The following is a 16,148-nucleotide window of genomic DNA, read 5'->3' on the forward strand; positions in this document are numbered from 1 at the left end:
GGGAGCATGCGGGCGGTTGGAGCGACACCGAAAAATGCAAACGACAGCAAGAGATGGAAACAGATAATCCGCTGTGTTTCCTTAAAATCAGGGCAACAATGAAAGATCTGCTTCAGGAGTTTTCAGACCGGAGAAGGTTTATTGAGCCATTGTCAATTTTTTAACTGTTATTTTCTTTTATTTCCAGTTCACCAAGACACATTATCCTCAGTCGCAGGGGCAAAGAAAAGAAAAGAAAAGAAAAGAAAAGAAAAGAAAAGAAAAGAAAAGAAAAGAAAAGAAAAGAGGCAGTTTAACAGACTTTTGTCTGTGAAGAAGCAGATGCTTTCTCTCTAGCTGTGTCACTACTGAATAAATCCAATCAATGCCAAATAAGCAAACTATGCACCTGCAGATTTCTCTTACTGTTTCACTTATAATGGACTGTATATGTACAGTACTGTGCAAAAGTTTTAGGCAGGTGTGGAAAAAATGCAGTAAACAATGAATGCTCTTGGAAATATAAATGATTGTTTACTGGCCCCAAATGTATTCTGCAGCAGAAACAACAACCCCAACCACAAAGCCAAAGTCATTTAGAACTATCTTCAGCATAAAGAAGAACAAAAAGTACTGGAAGTGATGGTGCGGCCCACACAGAGCCCTGATCTCAACATCATCGAGTGTGTCTGGAAATTGCACAAAGAGACAGAAGTATGTGAGGAAGCCTACATCCACAGAAGATCTGTGGTTAATTCTCCAAGATATTTGGAACAACCTACCAGCCGAGTTCCTTCAAAAACTGTGTGTAAGTGTAGCTAGAAGAACTGATGCTGTTTTGAAAGCAAAGGGTGGTCACACCACATATTGATTTGATTTAGATTTCTCTTTTGTTCATTCACTGCATTGTGTTGACTGATGAAAATAAATGATTAACACTTCCATTTTTTGAAAGCATTCTTTGTTTACAGCATTTTTCTCGCCCCCCTAAAACTTTTGCACAGTACTGTATATGTACTTGTTCTGTTACTACTTAAGGGGCAGCACAGTGGCACCGTGGTTAGCACTGTTGCCTCACAGCAGAATCTCTGCACCACCATCTGCTCAGAGGCTTTCTGTGTGGATTTCTCCCAATCTCTGTGTGGGTTTTCTCTGGCTACTCCAACTACATCCCACAGTCCAAAGACATGCAGCTAGTAGGGTTAGGCTAATTGGTGATTCTAAATTGCCCATAGGTGTGAATACAAGTGTGAATGGTCGCTCTTATTTCTTTGCGTTAGCCATGTGACAGTGTAGCGACATGTCCAGAGTGTACCCCACCCTATAGCATTCGGTCCATTTCCATCTCTTACTTCCTATTTTAAGTGATTATTTCTCTATAATTTCAATATACATATAATCAAAGGTAGAAAAACTGCCATTCCAAAATGATTTGTAATCCTGATTTGGTTTGCTTAATGACAGAAACCGTAGCCTTGAAGTTCTTAATTCAACAAAGCGCTTAGGTGTGAGCTGTTCTCATGTGAACGCATGTGAGACAGGCTGGCGGAGGTTCTCTTCGCTTCTGTCCAACATCTCACACACTTATTGCATTGCATACAATCCACCGTTGTCTTTCTCTTGGCAGGAAATATCCACAGACTCAGCTGTGTGGGTGTTAAGGGATGTCAGGAAGGGTCGAAGCACCTGAGGTTCCTTTTTTTTTTAAAAATTTCAGAACAGTTTGATGGATGTTTTAAACCATTTGTTCTATAAATGCAAAACAAGTATAAGTGGAATGAGACTAATTACAAGACTATCACCTCAGCGATGTTTGCCCATATTTTTAATTTACACGTGCCTCTCCATGTTTAGTCTTCAGTGTTTGCTCTGGCTGCCTCCACACACACTACTGAAAGGCGCTGTTCCTGAAGCTTGTGCAGAAAAGCTGTTGAATCAGTTCAATCTGCGTGCAGCTGTCCTTCATCCTGCCTACAGACAAAGGTGCTGTGTTCAATGCTGGAGAGACACTTAGCTCAGATAGTGAGAATTCAGGCACAGCGCTGCTAAGCAGGAGTAATTTTGACCATGCTCAGTATCGCAGTAGTGCAGCTTAGGCTAATGGGATTATTATTTCTTTGAAGTTATCAACCTTATGATGGCACTAGAGGAAAACATAAATGAACAGCCACGTAAGCCAGTGTGATTCATAATAACGAACATCACAAAAAGCAAATTAAATCTGCCAAACTGCCACACTCCCTGGGTTTTGTGTTGTTTTTGTGATACATTTGAGATCAAAGTAAACGGACCATCCAAGAAACTGATCTCATATTCCTTGGTGCCACCTCCATGGATCTAAAGCAGTAAAGTACAGTAGAGCTGCAGAAAAATGTGAAAACCGAGAGGGTTTTTTAATATGAACTAAACTCTGCCCACCTGAATAAATAACAGTTGCATAACAAAAAAGGGGATAACACCAAAAACAATGTAATATATGTAATATTTTAGTTTAATTTGTTAAATCTGATTCTCTTGCACAACTTTTGGAGCGTCTAAAGTTCTGCAACAGTAGACTCATATGAATCGTGAACTTCTATACCGAATACATTTTGTTTCGATTTGAATGCCTGTTTACAGATACTTATCAACGCAGAGCTTTGATAGGTCAGTGGGCGATTGAAATAACATCTCTTGAGGTTGACTGCAGTTTTGGCCGCTTTAACTTCAGCACAGCTGCAGCACATGCAAACCTCAGTGTGTGCAGTGAGATGGCGCCTAACCTCTGCCCAAAATAACACAAGTGCTAGACGTTCAGACAGGATGCTTGCATGTCTGGCTGACATCACCGCTGGCTCTCGCTGCTGTTTGCTCTGCAGCCTGAAGCCGTCCAAACAGAGACGACAAAGCCATTACTGAGTGTGAAAATCGCAAATTAACACTCATGGAGAGGAGAACTCAAAGTGGAGATGCTACCTTTTTATGGAGATATTTTTTAATGTTAAAAAAGTTTTTAAAAAATGTGATTTATGACCCGACACAGGTGTAAAACAGACTCCGTTAACACCATTCGGCATCCAAGCTGTGTGCAGTAAATCAACCAAAATCGATACATATGACAAAACTTGCAGCAGTCTAATGAACTCTAATGAAACTGCTGAACTTTCAGAGGGAGGAAGTAGTGTTCAGTGCAGAAATGAAAGTGTTTAACATTACAGAGCAACAGCACAGGAGGCCTAAAGGAGCGTTTAAGGACAGTTTGCTTTTCACAGCAGCACTACCCCATCTGCTGGACAGTCTGCTCTTTTTCTGTGCACTGACTGCCAAACATCTCGCAGCAGAATAGACGCACTTTTTCATCAAATGCTTCTAACTGTGGCCAGGAACTTTGATTTAAACGTTATTTATCCACTCATCAAGAAGTTTACTTGAGGACTAGAGCTGACCTTTGTCATGATGTCACAGGTAAGGTTTTCTATTACTGACTTTCTCACATGGACCCACTGTAATCATGAGTGGAAACGTGTGCCACCACTCACGTGAGATGCTACACCAGGCTTGCAGCAGTTTGGGGCTTTTCTTTTCAGCAAACTTGCAGTTTTATCTCAAAGTTCTCTTCATCATTAAGATCTTGTCTTGACTTCCACAGTTCGTCTTTAACTGCATTTCTTAATGACATTCTGGACGCCGGAAATTACAGAGTGAAAGCACCTTAATGTCTTTTTATAGCCTGCATTAATTAGCTTCATTAACAGATCCTCAATCTGAGCCTCAACTCAATGGTCGTCCTTTGTTATGGCAAGATTTGAAGACTCTGAGGATTTATTAAGCTCTGGAAGTTTCATCAGCAACTCCTAATGACAATTCTTGACCTTTAATGCTTAAGTTCTGACGAGTCAATTAAGACCTAACACATTAATGAAGGGTTTTACAAGTAGATTAGAGCCAAAATTAAACTGCATCTATGACCTGGTGTGCGTACATTTGGATTTAGGATGATATTTCTGCTGCTTCCTTGAGTCTATCAAAAAGATGCACACCTCAGTCTGAGGTACCAATATAATGACACCAAAAGACTAGAATTACATAAGTAAATAAAAGCTCCCTCTCATCTTCTTAGTCCTGCCTCTGTGGATCTGGTGCTTCTAATCACTGGCAGGATTTCCTTCCTGTCTGTTGATGGTACATCCCATGCATGCTTGGTCTTACATGACAGGACCTTCTCTTATTCATCATCACTGCTGCCTGAGGCACTCTTGGAGAAGCTCATCTGCCATCTTCTTGCTGTACTCCTGGATGTTTTGTGTTTTTATCCTGGACTGTGACTCTGACGCTAGCTAATCCTCCACTAATCTCCTGTTTCTAATGCTCAGAGTCTCAGGATGCTAGACTTTCCATGCATTAAGAAGAGTGTTCACAACAGTAGCATCTACAGTGCCACAGGAATTTATTTGCCTCCCTTCTGAATCTGATTTCTCGTTTTTGCATATTTGTTTAGATGTTTCAGATCATCATCTTAGTCTAATATTAAAATTTATATTAGACTAAGATAACCCGGGTCACAAAAGAACCCAGGATATCATCTAAGGAGCTGCAAGCCTCACTTGCCTAAAGCCTCACCTGTTAAAGTCAGAGATCAGGATTCAATAATAGGAACGGCAATAATGGAGATTTCCAAGTAGAAAACCACTGCTGACCAAAAAGAACTGAACTTATCGCGAGGTTCTTAAAAAGAACTTCAGACCAACACTCAAACATGGTCGTGCAGCGTGATGGTCTCGGGCTGCTTTGCCGTTTTAGGACCTGGACGTCTGTTGTAATTGCTGGAACCATGAATTCTGCTCTTTACCAGAAAATTCTGAAGGAGAACGTAGGACAGAGATTTGAAGAAAGCGTGGCTTTAAAAAAATAAATAAATAAATTGGAGTGGCCTAGTCAAAGTCCAGACTGATTGAGATGCTTTTGCATGACCTTAAACACACCGTTCATGTTAGAAAACCCAAACATTTGATTGCAGTTCATGCTGGCACCGGTGACACAACCAGTTATTAGGTTTAGGGGCAGGTTTGGATGTCTTTCTTCTCTTAAAAGATGAAATCACCATTTTAAAACCACTTTTTTAAAGAAATCAGGAAAGGGGCAAATACTTTTTCACAGCACTGTAAATACACAGATAAATTAAAATGTGTGCACTCGAGTCCTATTTTTAAAGATGTCTGCAGATGTCAACTGATCATTAAAACCCCCAAATCACCAGTGCATGCATGTGCACGATGTATGTAAACTGCTGATGTAAACTGATGTGAATATAATGCTAAGTGTAAATAAACTCCAGACTACTTTGAACCTTCGACCCACAGATGAACCAGTGTCTCTCTCACTTTCACCGCTATGCTCCGGATGAAACTACATATGAAAGCAAACACACTGTTTATATCTAAAAACTCTGAGCCCTTCTCATGCAGGCTGAATGTGCTCTGCAGCACCTCCTTCCTATCCCCTTCGTCATGTATATCAGCCCGCCTTTGCACTTGACCAAATATAAATGTTTCTTGGCCCGGCGTCAGGCTGAAATGGGGAGGAGTCTGACAAAGAGTTCAGCTTAGGACAGACTGAAGGACAAACGGGGAGGAGAAAGAACTGGTTTGATATAAAAATAAGAGGACAATAACGAATACTGAGCACCATCTACCTGAGGAACAGTAAGTTTTTACAAGATTTTACTGTATTTTAACTGAAAAAGGGGCTGTCAAAATTCTGGACATACACCAGCAGTGGTAGGCCTTTGCTCAAATGTGCTTTGTAGCTACTTTGTTTGGTACTAAAGCACATGACACACGTGGTTTAAATAACCTTATCACTGCATGTTCTTTTCAGCTGATCTTTAATTTCTTCTTAAAATTAAAATAATTAAATGTTGCTTCATTTTACTTTTTATATTGCACATAAAATTCCAATAGTCAGATTCTGTCTGTTTCTACGTGCACTCTGGTGTAAAAAGTGCATTATTTATATCTACAGCTGCTATTAAACTTTGTTTTCTCTCATTCCACCTGTTCAGATGTCGGCCGCCTTAGCCGCTCGCCGGGTGCTTGCTGCTGCGTCACATTCAGGCAATGAAGGAGGAGGTCAGCCTGTCCTTTATAACTAAATACCATAATGGTTCAAAGCCTCCCCATTAGAGATCAAAACTAAGGCACATTTACTTTTTAGTTGAACATTAACTGAAATGTCTGCAGAGCCGACAGCTATCCTTGCTCTGGCAAATAATCACAAACTGACCAATAGTGAGGCAGGTCCTGTGATTTATTCCTCGTGCTTTAACAAGTGCTTCACTTGTGTATTTCTGTTGTTTCGGACAGCAAAGACCTGGAAGATACTGACCATCGTCTTGGCCTTTCCTGGGGTTAGTGTCTGCATAGCCAATGCTTACATGAAGGCCCAGGCGCACTCACATGAACAGCTCGAATTTGTGCCATATTCTCACCTGCGTATCCGCACCAAGGTGAGTCTCTGGTTAATGTATTAATTAACAACAATTTCTAACTATAAATGCTCACTCTTTCAATATCATTTTCTCCAAAATACTATATGTCCCCTTCCAGAAATTTCCCTGGGGAGATGGAAACCACAGTCTGTTCCACAACCCGCACACCAACCCTCTGCCTGACGGCTACGAGAGCTCCCATCACTGAAAGGATCGGCTACTTGGTTTAATTAAAACGGCTGAGGGGCCAAGTAGACAGCCAGGAATAAAACCACTTTGTGCTGTATTACCATGAGTGCCAGTTCATTTTTTAAATTGGAGAAGTGCTCATTTTAATTTAATCAATACACAAAATATGTGTCTGTGTGTGGTGCTGTGATGAAAGTGTATTTACATTTTAGACCGATGTGATTGCAGATTGCACTGAGTTTTTCCATGAGGGGTGCCAAATTTAGAAAGATTAAAATCCAACATATATCAGGCTTTAAATATAAAACTATTATTCTATCAAACATCAGTTTTTTCCTATTGTTAAACAATAAGTAGCATCAAGTATCATAAGTGACCTGACTCGGTGGCAGATTCCACCGTGTCATAAAGGTGCATTGTTTTCCACAAACTATCCAGACGACTGCACTGGCACGTTGCTTCACGCCAACTCAAGCCCACATAAAATTTTTGGCAACTGTTTCCCCGACTGAAAACTTTTATGCATGACCAGTTTTTAAAGACACAGAATGCTGAGTTTCCGTGAGCCTGGTCACAACAGTTAGGTTAACTTGACATTTACTAGCCTAATTGAGGTGGGTTAACTCTCCGGTGTCACCCCCCTCTCTCCAGCTGTTCTGTCTGCAGCGCTGCACAATTATACTGTAGTGATAAATGTAACAGCAGGGCTGCCTCTGAAATGCACGTATGGCTGGACTTCCATTGGACTGGAGCGATGTTACGATGCCCAACACCACCACCTAACCTAATGCATTTACTCTAGTACAATCTTAATGTATTTGTGTTTTATTCCTCTGTTACACAGCTTTCTACTACATTATATTATAAATGCAAAATAGCATCAATTTTAAAGCTTACTTGGGGAGATTTTAAACTAGAAATTATTTTATGTTGGCTTATTGATAAAGCTATCCAGCAGTACAAATAAAATCTTCTCCAGCTGATCTACACATTCACGAATTAATGGTTATGATCAATTAATATAATGTATATGATTCTGAATAATGAGAACTTTTGGTCAGAACCAAATATCCTGATTGCCTGCAGGTCCTCAGATTCCCACTCCACTGACAAAAAAATTGCACTACAAAATTTTGTATAATTCCTTGTGTTGCCAGGTAGATAATTTGATTAGTAGAAACCACTTTTTGAAAAACCAGAAAAATTTTTCAGGGGGAAAACAAATGTTGGACTGGAAGGAAACAAAGACAGTGGGAGGTTAATCACCCACCTCAAACATGAAAAGAAAGTACTGTATACCTATATCTATGTGAGAGCATTGAATGCTTTTGTTAACTGTTACGTGCAGTCCAAAAAAAAAAAAAAAAAAGCTGAACAGGTACTTGCCTGCTTCTTTTACCCATAAAAAAAATCTTTAACCCCAGAAACTTTGTAATGCAGTAGCAGAAACCCTGAAAACACCAGAGTCATCTGGAGAGCTTGACTTTCTCTACTGCTAGTTATCCAAGTTAACCAAAACTCAATTAACTTTCAAGGCTTTAGGTTTTCCCTTTTTTGTGTACGCACACCCTCCCACAAGAAGAAACTGAGACCAAAGTGATGTTCCACCAATATATTTACTGGCATAAATTTATGAGCCATTTGAAATGTATATACGTTGCTTATCTGCTATTCCACTTCATCTCCAACAACTGGCTCTCAGACCAACCTCATAATTTTAGCTATTTTTATCAAATGCATGACAGACATCTGCTTTAACATTTCCCCGGTTAAAAATAAAATAAAATAAAATAAAATATCACCAACAGTAAATTATAGTAGATGTACATCATGCTGGGACGTGCTACATTTACATCCAAGCTAAACAGAAATGTATTCTTCAAATTGATCAAAATAAATCAACATAAATCAGCAGTTCCTTCTGTAAGTGCTGGAGCAGCATTTTTTAAGGTAACCATGCTGCTGTAAACCACATAATCCATGTGCTTCCTAAACGTATGACAATGGAAACTCTAGACACTTAAACTCACGCTGTGCCCCTTTAAATTATGTGATCAATCAGTATTTCGATCCTTGCTCAGGTCAAAGCTACGGAGACCAAACTTAACAGATCTTGTTTGAGAGTCTCTGCACAGTCAGCTTCTCTGGCCAGTCTGCGAAGGCAGTCCCCAGCAATGGAGGAGGACAGGAAGGGCCGAGGACAGTCCTGACAGCCCAGCAGCAAGGACAGGCAAGCCCGGCCCAGTGCTGGGTAGCTGTACCGCTGGGAAAACCAGTACAACTGGGGCAGCAGAGCAGCCAGAACACCACCTTCAGCAAATGTTTCCGAGGAGCGAGAGCCCTGAGCCGCAGATTTAGGAAGCTGCTCTGAATCTTTAATCAAGCTCTTTGGTCTTAAAGTCAGCTCTTCTGAACTGACTGATTTGTCCACTGTTTTCTTACCGTCTGTCTGTTGCAGGGAATTTGGTTTCTTTGTTTTTTCAGTTTGCATCTTAAATCCTGTCAGCTCTAGCTCTGACGTTCGATTGGCCAGGCTTTCCTCAGCAGACTCGGGGCACTCGTGGTCCATTTTGGATGCATCCTTTTCAGCGTTGGCCTCTGTTGTAGTCCGATTAGCGGCTTTTGGACAGCAGGACAGGAGAAACGACACACACAGGTCCTCTAAGTCTCTCTGTAGCTCACTTACCAAAAACCTGCAACCTCCAATCATCATCTCACATAACGGAGTTTTCTGGAAATCCACATTTCCTTCCGAGCGCTCCTCTGTCTCGCTTTCATAGAGACTCAGACCATCGAGCACCAATTTGTCCAAAATCTGGCACTGTCCACTCTTCCTTCCTTCCTCCCTTTCCTTAATTGTTTCTTCACCCTTAGTAAAGCGACATCCATGCAGATAATGTAGCACTGGTAATAATGCACCTCTGCTGACATCTTTAATGGGGATAGCTTCTTTTGAATTGCCCTGAGCTTCTCCAAATCCACCTCTCAACAGGGCCCTGAAATACTCAGAGCCAACCCCACCTGTGCCCTCAACCCCACCTGTGCCCTCAACCCCAGCTACAGCCTCCCTGCAGGCTGGGACCTGGGTCCCATCATCCAGCAGCAAGAACAGATCAAAGTTAGAGATGCTGTAAGGGCATGTGTCTGCTAGCCGAGCTTTTTTAGAGGGAGGCGGAGAAAAATGACCAAGGCTACTGATCGACTGTCTTATAACTGAAATTGAATGTTTTTTGTCGAGCTCGGTTTTAATGGTACCTGTGAGAGCAGACAGGCATCCAATCAGGAGAGAGAAGTACAGCGAGTGGAGATGTGAGGTCACGCCTGAATGTGGAGAATTCAAAAAGTCAGAAAGCAGTCTTTCACATTCAGCAGGGTGGTCTTCGTCCGCACCATCATCGTCGTCACAGCTGAGGGGCCGCAGGGCCAAGAGCAGCCCGCCGCTGTCCAGAAGAAGTTTCTTCAGCAGTGACTTGTTGCTGTACGAGAAAAAGAAAAGGTAAAAACATTAATAGTGAGTGTTTATTGTCTATTCTGACCTTCTTTGTTCCCTCTCATATACACACTGTTACAATGATGGATACTCCTATTCAAGAAGGAAATTGTTTCAAATAATAAGGTCAGCATATGTACAAGTAATCCCTGAGACAAAAACCTCACACTACAGTAAGCTTATTTTCAGGCTTTTCTTTATCTGATCTACAAGATGTCAGGATGTCTGGCAGTTTCTAATATAGTTGTTTCAGGCACGCAGGTAAGAGAACAGAAGCCCCGCCTGCCTGCTGTTCAAGCCTTCTGTTTACAAGAAACAGGCAGTCTGAGGATATTTGGTGTAAAGGTTGAAGAACTACAACAGCTTGTTTCAGATAGAAGATTTCCATATTTCAGAAATATAATGCAAGTAGAATAGAATCCACTATATTTGGTCTACTTCAAAATTCATCACAGATTACTGTTATGTGGGGCTGCAGCTATCGATTATTTTACTAATTGATTAATTTATCAATTATTCCATCGATTAATCGAGTAGTAGAAATATTTTTGTCTTATTAATGAGTAATGCGGAAAACAAAATACAGGTTTTTTTAAAACAAACTGCTCATTGTGTTCCCGTGTTTTTTGTCTTATCCGTCAACAAAACAAACCCTTTTTTATTTACGTTTTAAATTTAAAAAATTGTCTTAAATGCAAAAATATATTTTAAAAAATACTCTCAAGTATAGTCAAATAAAATAAGATGAATATGCAAAATAAACTAAGGCATAAAACATGAATCTTTACTGTCTTCTTAGAAGGCTTTTTGAGTTTTTCTACATGTGTTTTTATGTGTTAAAGTGTGCAAGTGAATGACTGAGTTTGCGTCTGTAAGGAAAAAGGAGAATGTAGTGGCTGCAACGAAGAGAAGCAAGCATATCTGAATATTTTGACGTTTGCCCCGTGCATTGATGCAAAGCTTTTGTGTTGCTGAACACAAGAGGTTATGATGGTGTAGATAATGAACATTAACATTCACCATCCAACCTATGATCCCTCGGGTCAGTGGCTCAGAGTTTTACTGGCCCATGTACATTTTTTTTGGCTTGTGAAAAAAAAGCTTTCATTTGTATATTTTTAAATATTAACGCAATTTAATTGAGACAGTATTTCAGATTATTTCACTTTGAATCTGAACAATGTAACATAAGCTTTGAAATAAATGGTCTAGTGCACACCATGCCCCCGTTTAGACTCACCCCTGTTCGCATCCATGTAAAAAAGGACAGCTGCCGTCAGCCGTCAGCGAGCTGTATAATCTAACTAGTCTGGTATCAGACTAAGTTACCAGTTCATCGGCATATTTTAATACAACTCCTGGAGGCTTGCTGCAGATTTTTCTCTGTGTAAAACAAATGGCGGTGAATGGAGCAGCTACAAAGATAGTTTTTCTTCATATCACAGTTTGTTGATGAGTTGGTTTGATGAAGAGCCTGCTGTTTTGGACACGAGAAACACGTTTTCTTTCAATCAACCTGAGCTCACCGTCGCGTAATGACTCCGCCTCTTTGCTCTTCGCGGGATGTAAACAGACTCCGCCTCCCCATTAAACTGTGGTAGCATCATCACTGCTGCTGTTGGGTCATCTGTGTTTTTGTTTAAAATTGGGAGCTGAGTTGTTGTTTTTTTTCACATGCTGCTCCTAAATATGTTTGTATTGCACGTCTGTTTTTTAAGTCACAAGTCTGGGAGAAGCGCTCACGTTTCCATGGTGACAATGTTCCGCTACAGGGCCGTGCCTTAAACGAAGTGTCGAAGCAAAGAATGTGTGCCGAGAACTTTTTAGAACTGAATTTTTCGAAATACTCAATAAATCCTTGCAGCCCTACTGTTATACATTTAGTATTTTTTATGAATACATTATCAGTATACATCCAATAATTACCTGCTGATTAAAGGCAGAGACAGTGCACAGTTCAGCTTATCTGAGTCAGAGCCAGACAGCATCACATGTGCAAGAACCCCAGAGCCAAATCCAGACTCACACTGGACACGCAGGTTATTCAGAAGGGCCACACCTGCAAAGTCAGCACACAATTATAAACTCTTTAGTCTTACATAAAAAAACAAAAAGACCAGATATTATATTTGATCGAACAAAAGACGGTTCCTGAGATAAATTCTGATCAACAGCGAATCAATATCGTCCCTGTAGTTAACCAAATGTGACCAAGCAGCAATTGAATTAGTTGAATTTTCAGTGTATCCGTGTAAAGTTCAGGGTTACTTGTTAGGAGTCATTTCACTTGTAGCCTGGCTTTCTCAGTTCAAATAAAAATGATTCCAATAAAGCAAAATAAGCAGATTTTAAATGTAAAAGACTAACACTGCACCTCTACCCTGTGAGCATATTTAATTACTTATGTGTGCATTATTTAAATCTTGTATACGGTTTCACTTATTTTAACATGACTGTGTTCATCTCACCAAGCTGTTTAACTTTGGCTTTCACTCTGTCCGTCTGCCTGTCTCCTCCTTCAAATCCTTCTTCTCTCTGGCAGAGATGGTGGCGAATGAGCGCTACAGAACCCGTTCGGAGAAGCGACTGCAAACAGTTCGGGTTGCAGCTCAGCCGGCAAAGCATGCGGAAGCACTTGCTGCTGGGATCCTCACGCTGGGTAAGGTAAAAGAGCAAGCCGGACATGACGCCTGAGCTGACCAGAGCAGCACTTGGATCGGTGGCGTGGGAGAAGCGCGACAGCAGCAGCAGGATGGGTGACTCTGGCGTCCAGGGTTCGGGGTGGTAAGGGTGATGGAAAGCTAATGCGCGAGGCACAGATGGAGGAGTCTCAAGTGTGACTTTAGTCAAAGACGTTGTTGATTGAGCCCGCGGCCTGCGTCTGAGTGGGGATGAAAACTTGGATGGAGAAACGGGGGTTTGGCTTGTTTTAGTGGGAGAGGAGATGGTGGAGGAACTAGGCTGGGTTTGTGGTGAGAGCGTATTGGAGGGAGGCAGATTGGTGACTTTTGATGATGATGAAGACAAAGGCGAAGAGTGAGGTGCTTTTTTAGAAGCAGAAGAAATAGCTGAGTTGGGTGAAGAAGAGTTTTTAAGAGAGGAACTAGAATGTGGGTTTGAGGAAGGGGTTTGAGGTGATGAAGATGGCGGGATCTGAAGACTCCCCCATTCTCCATCAACATTAGAAGAATCTAGAAGGTCCCCTTCAGAAGCTATCAAACCCTCAGACACCAACCAGGACCTGGAGAAAGGAATGAAATTGTAAACAATATCAAACAGAAGAAAACAGTGCATTGGGAAAACTAAATTTTAAAAAATAAATTTCCTTTTTCCATACCTGAGACTTAAAAAGCTGGATGAGCCCTGCTCCCTACCAGATTCTTCCTTTTTGTGTCCCTCGGGAGGAGGAAAATCAAAGGAATCAAAACATAATGAAGACAGGAGCTCGGTGGGAGACGTACTAGAGGAGAGGCTCACGTCCATCTTCTCAGTCAATGGCTCCTCTCCTCTGGTGAGCTCAACTAGCCGTGCAACAAGAAGAGGAACCAGCCCCAACTCCTGCAGCTGCTCCATGGCAGATTCATCAAAAACAAAGTCTACACAGGCCATAAGAGCGAGACGGGAAAGAGGATGACTCTGATGAGCCGACAAAAAGCCAATCAGTACCTCCAGTCCGCCGCTCTCTTTCACCTTGGCCCGGTTCACGGCCTCTTTGCAGCACAAGCACAGAGCCTTGAGGAAGAGTCCTGACTTCAGTGGGTCCCTTTTAACCTCCTCTGTGAACTTCTGGATGACTCCCAGTGACCCCACGAGAGGGCGTAGGCAACCCTGAGAGCACATATTGGCTAATGTTTTCAGTGCCAACTCTTCAAAGGGTTTACCAGACTCTCCTGTCACCATGACACCCAGCTGAGCGAGGACCCCGGAACGAGACACCTCCCTGGCACATTCAACACCACAGCCCCGGGTGAGCTCATGGAGAGTCCTGAGAGCTGCTCGCCTCAACCCCTGGGGATACTCTGGTGCAATAAGAGGGGTGAGCGCAGATAGGGTCCCTTGGGTGAGCAATGAAAGGCGATTAGAAGGCGTATCACAGAGGTAGAGAAGGGCTCGAGTAGCAGACTGAGCACACTCAAGTTTGGGACAGGCATCTTTGGGTGGAGCAGCTGTGGGGGAGGACGGTGCAGATGAAAGAGACACGCAGAGAAGGAGAAGAGGAACACCACCTGTGTGATAATAAGAACGATTTATAATCAGAGGAGAAATTATATAGATTCACAGGTCAAAGAAAACACATTTTGATAGACTTGCTTTTATGTGATGGCATTACATGTGATATCTTTGTACTGTCTGGTTATCAGCTTTCAGTTTTTTTATTTATTGTCTTCTTTCCCCTGTTTGACCTTAACGATCGACTTTAAATCTGCCCTTTGAGCACTCTACTTTTGCCTGTCTGTTACAGCACTTATTATTATTATTATTATTATTATTATTATTATTATTATTATTATTATTATTATTATTATTATTATTTTAATATATCTACAACTAAAAAAGCCCATTTGGAAGCTTTCAAGCTCATTTTAAATGCTGTCAGTTACAAAGGTGGATGTGACACACAGAAGCAGGTCAGACATACCTGCAGAGTGGATGAGTGCAGAGCTTTCTGGATCCATGGCCAAGTTCCCTAAAGCGCGGGCTGCTCGGTTCAGGACTGTTTCCAGTGACACATTTTTCTTAAGGATGTCCACTACAACAGGCATTTTTCAGATATAAGTTATGATAAAGATTGCTTAAATTTAAAAAGTATAATATATAGTATAACAATAAATCACCACTTACCTACAATATTTATCCCATCAAGTTTACGCACCTGATATTGTAGGAAAGTAGGAAAACATTTTAAAAGTTAGTGACTTTAATAAACAAACTCATCTATTATTTCTTGTCTCACCTCTATTCGTGTCTCCAGCTCAGTGCAGCAGTTGCCCAGGATGCTAAGAGCGAGATCCAGAGTTTTCCTCGAGCACTCTGGGTGTTTAATCAGATCCAACAGGTGCCGGAGACCACCCTGACCTCTGAATCTGGCAATGCCAGCCTTGCCGCCCTTGATGTGCTGCGTCCTAATAGCAACAAGCGCTCGCCACTGGGAGACTTTGGACCTCTTGTCCGTTTCTCTGGCACCGCCTGAGCCTGACTGTCCCTGACGCTCAGACCCCGATCCAGATTTGGAGATGTGAGTCAAGCACCAGGTCAAAGAAGACTCTGGTGATGGTTGTCCTTCCCTGGAAGGTGTTCTCGGGTTTTTTCTGTCACATTCTGCAGCCATGGCCCCCCGGATTTCCAGGTAACAGGTGTACTTATTTTTAATTTGTCCTCCTCAATTAAAACAAATATCACAGGCGCCGCGAGGCATCACTGGACGTTTCCAGTAAAACACCGAGAAATTATATACCATGTCCTTTCCACTTAGATATACTCAACTCTTGGTTTAGTTCATTGTCTTTAAAGTTTCCGGAAAAAAGCGACTTGTGTGGTAAGAACTACAGATACCAGCATGAAAAAGGAAAGTGTTACCGCCTGACGCCGCACTCCCCGACGGGATATGGAGTTCCGACGGCTTCGGTCCGCTCCCTTTAAAACTGGCCTATATCGTAAGAAGGCCAAGCAAACGTTAATCGACCAAGTGGACGTGTATTTTCTCGGTGTAATATATTTTTTACACACAAAATGACGAATTAAATCTCTATTTTATCAATGTTTTGTTACCACTGGCCGAATAATTTTTGTGAAACAAACTGCAATCGAGTGGGTTAGCCGCTAACGCCATCTTTAGCCAAACAACAAAACAGGGTCGGCCGAGGGAGGGAGCAGGGAGTGAAGAGGTGGGTCGGTTAAAAATACTCTGGGACGTGTAGTTCGAAATTGATAGCGCCCAGTTCCTCTTATGCGAACCATCCTTTTGAAAAACTACACCCCCCATGATCGCGACAAATCGTAGCCTACGTTAAAAGAGTCAAAGAG

General features: G+C 41.7%; 2 protein-coding genes across 2 annotated transcripts; one reads left to right on the forward strand and one right to left on the reverse strand.

Annotated features, from left to right (window-relative positions):
• The first annotated feature begins 5,517 nt into the window (after positions 1 to 5,517).
• cox6a2 (cytochrome c oxidase subunit 6A2) lies at positions 5,518 to 6,734 on the forward strand. Its single transcript, XM_026163645.1, has 4 exons — positions 5,518 to 5,660; positions 6,020 to 6,086; positions 6,321 to 6,463; positions 6,564 to 6,734. Exons 2-4 carry the CDS (start codon positions 6,020 to 6,022, stop codon positions 6,651 to 6,653), a joined length of 300 nt encoding a protein of 99 aa, XP_026019430.1. The 5' UTR covers positions 5,518 to 5,660; the 3' UTR covers positions 6,654 to 6,734.
• A 1,497-nt stretch (positions 6,735 to 8,231) lies between these two features.
• On the reverse strand, positions 8,232 to 16,014 carry armc5 (armadillo repeat containing 5). The gene is made up of 7 exons (XM_026164175.1): positions 15,079 to 16,014; positions 14,967 to 14,997; positions 14,764 to 14,874; positions 13,462 to 14,350; positions 12,593 to 13,365; positions 12,051 to 12,183; positions 8,232 to 10,110 (listed from the first exon to the last, which is right to left on the reverse strand). Exons 1-7 carry the CDS (start codon positions 15,451 to 15,453, stop codon positions 8,712 to 8,714), a joined length of 3,711 nt encoding a protein of 1,236 aa, XP_026019960.1. The 5' UTR covers positions 15,454 to 16,014; the 3' UTR covers positions 8,232 to 8,711.
• Between the last annotated feature and the right edge of the window lie 134 nt (positions 16,015 to 16,148).

This window comes from Astatotilapia calliptera, chromosome 4 (assembly GCF_900246225.1).
Source record: "Astatotilapia calliptera chromosome 4, fAstCal1.2, whole genome shotgun sequence".
NCBI classification, from domain to species: Eukaryota; Metazoa; Chordata; class Actinopteri; order Cichliformes; family Cichlidae; genus Astatotilapia; species Astatotilapia calliptera.

What these genes read in the sequence shown, in the direction of transcription:
- cox6a2 (XM_026163645.1), top strand. Translation starts at nt 6,020, where the DNA reads ATGTCGGCCGCCTTAGCCGCTCGCCGGGTGCTTGCTGCTGCGTCACAT. An exon ending in TTCAGGCAATGAAGGAGGAG is followed by an intron (nt 6,087 to 6,320) that starts GTCAGCCTGTCC and finishes TGTTTCGGACAG; the next exon opens with CAAAGACCTGGAAGATACTG. An exon ending in ACCTGCGTATCCGCACCAAG is followed by an intron (nt 6,464 to 6,563) that starts GTGAGTCTCTGG and finishes GTCCCCTTCCAG; the next exon opens with AAATTTCCCTGGGGAGATGG.
- armc5 (XM_026164175.1), bottom strand. Translation starts at nt 15,453, where the DNA reads ATGGCTGCAGAATGTGACAGAAAAAACCCGAGAACACCTTCCAGGGAA. An exon ending in AGCTGGAGACACGAATAGAG is followed by an intron (nt 14,998 to 15,078) that starts GTGAGACAAGAA and finishes CTACAATATCAG; the next exon opens with GTGCGTAAACTTGATGGGAT. An exon ending in TCCAGCTTTTTAAGTCTCAG is followed by an intron (nt 13,366 to 13,461) that starts GTATGGAAAAAG and finishes TCCTTTCTCCAG; the next exon opens with GTCCTGGTTGGTGTCTGAGG.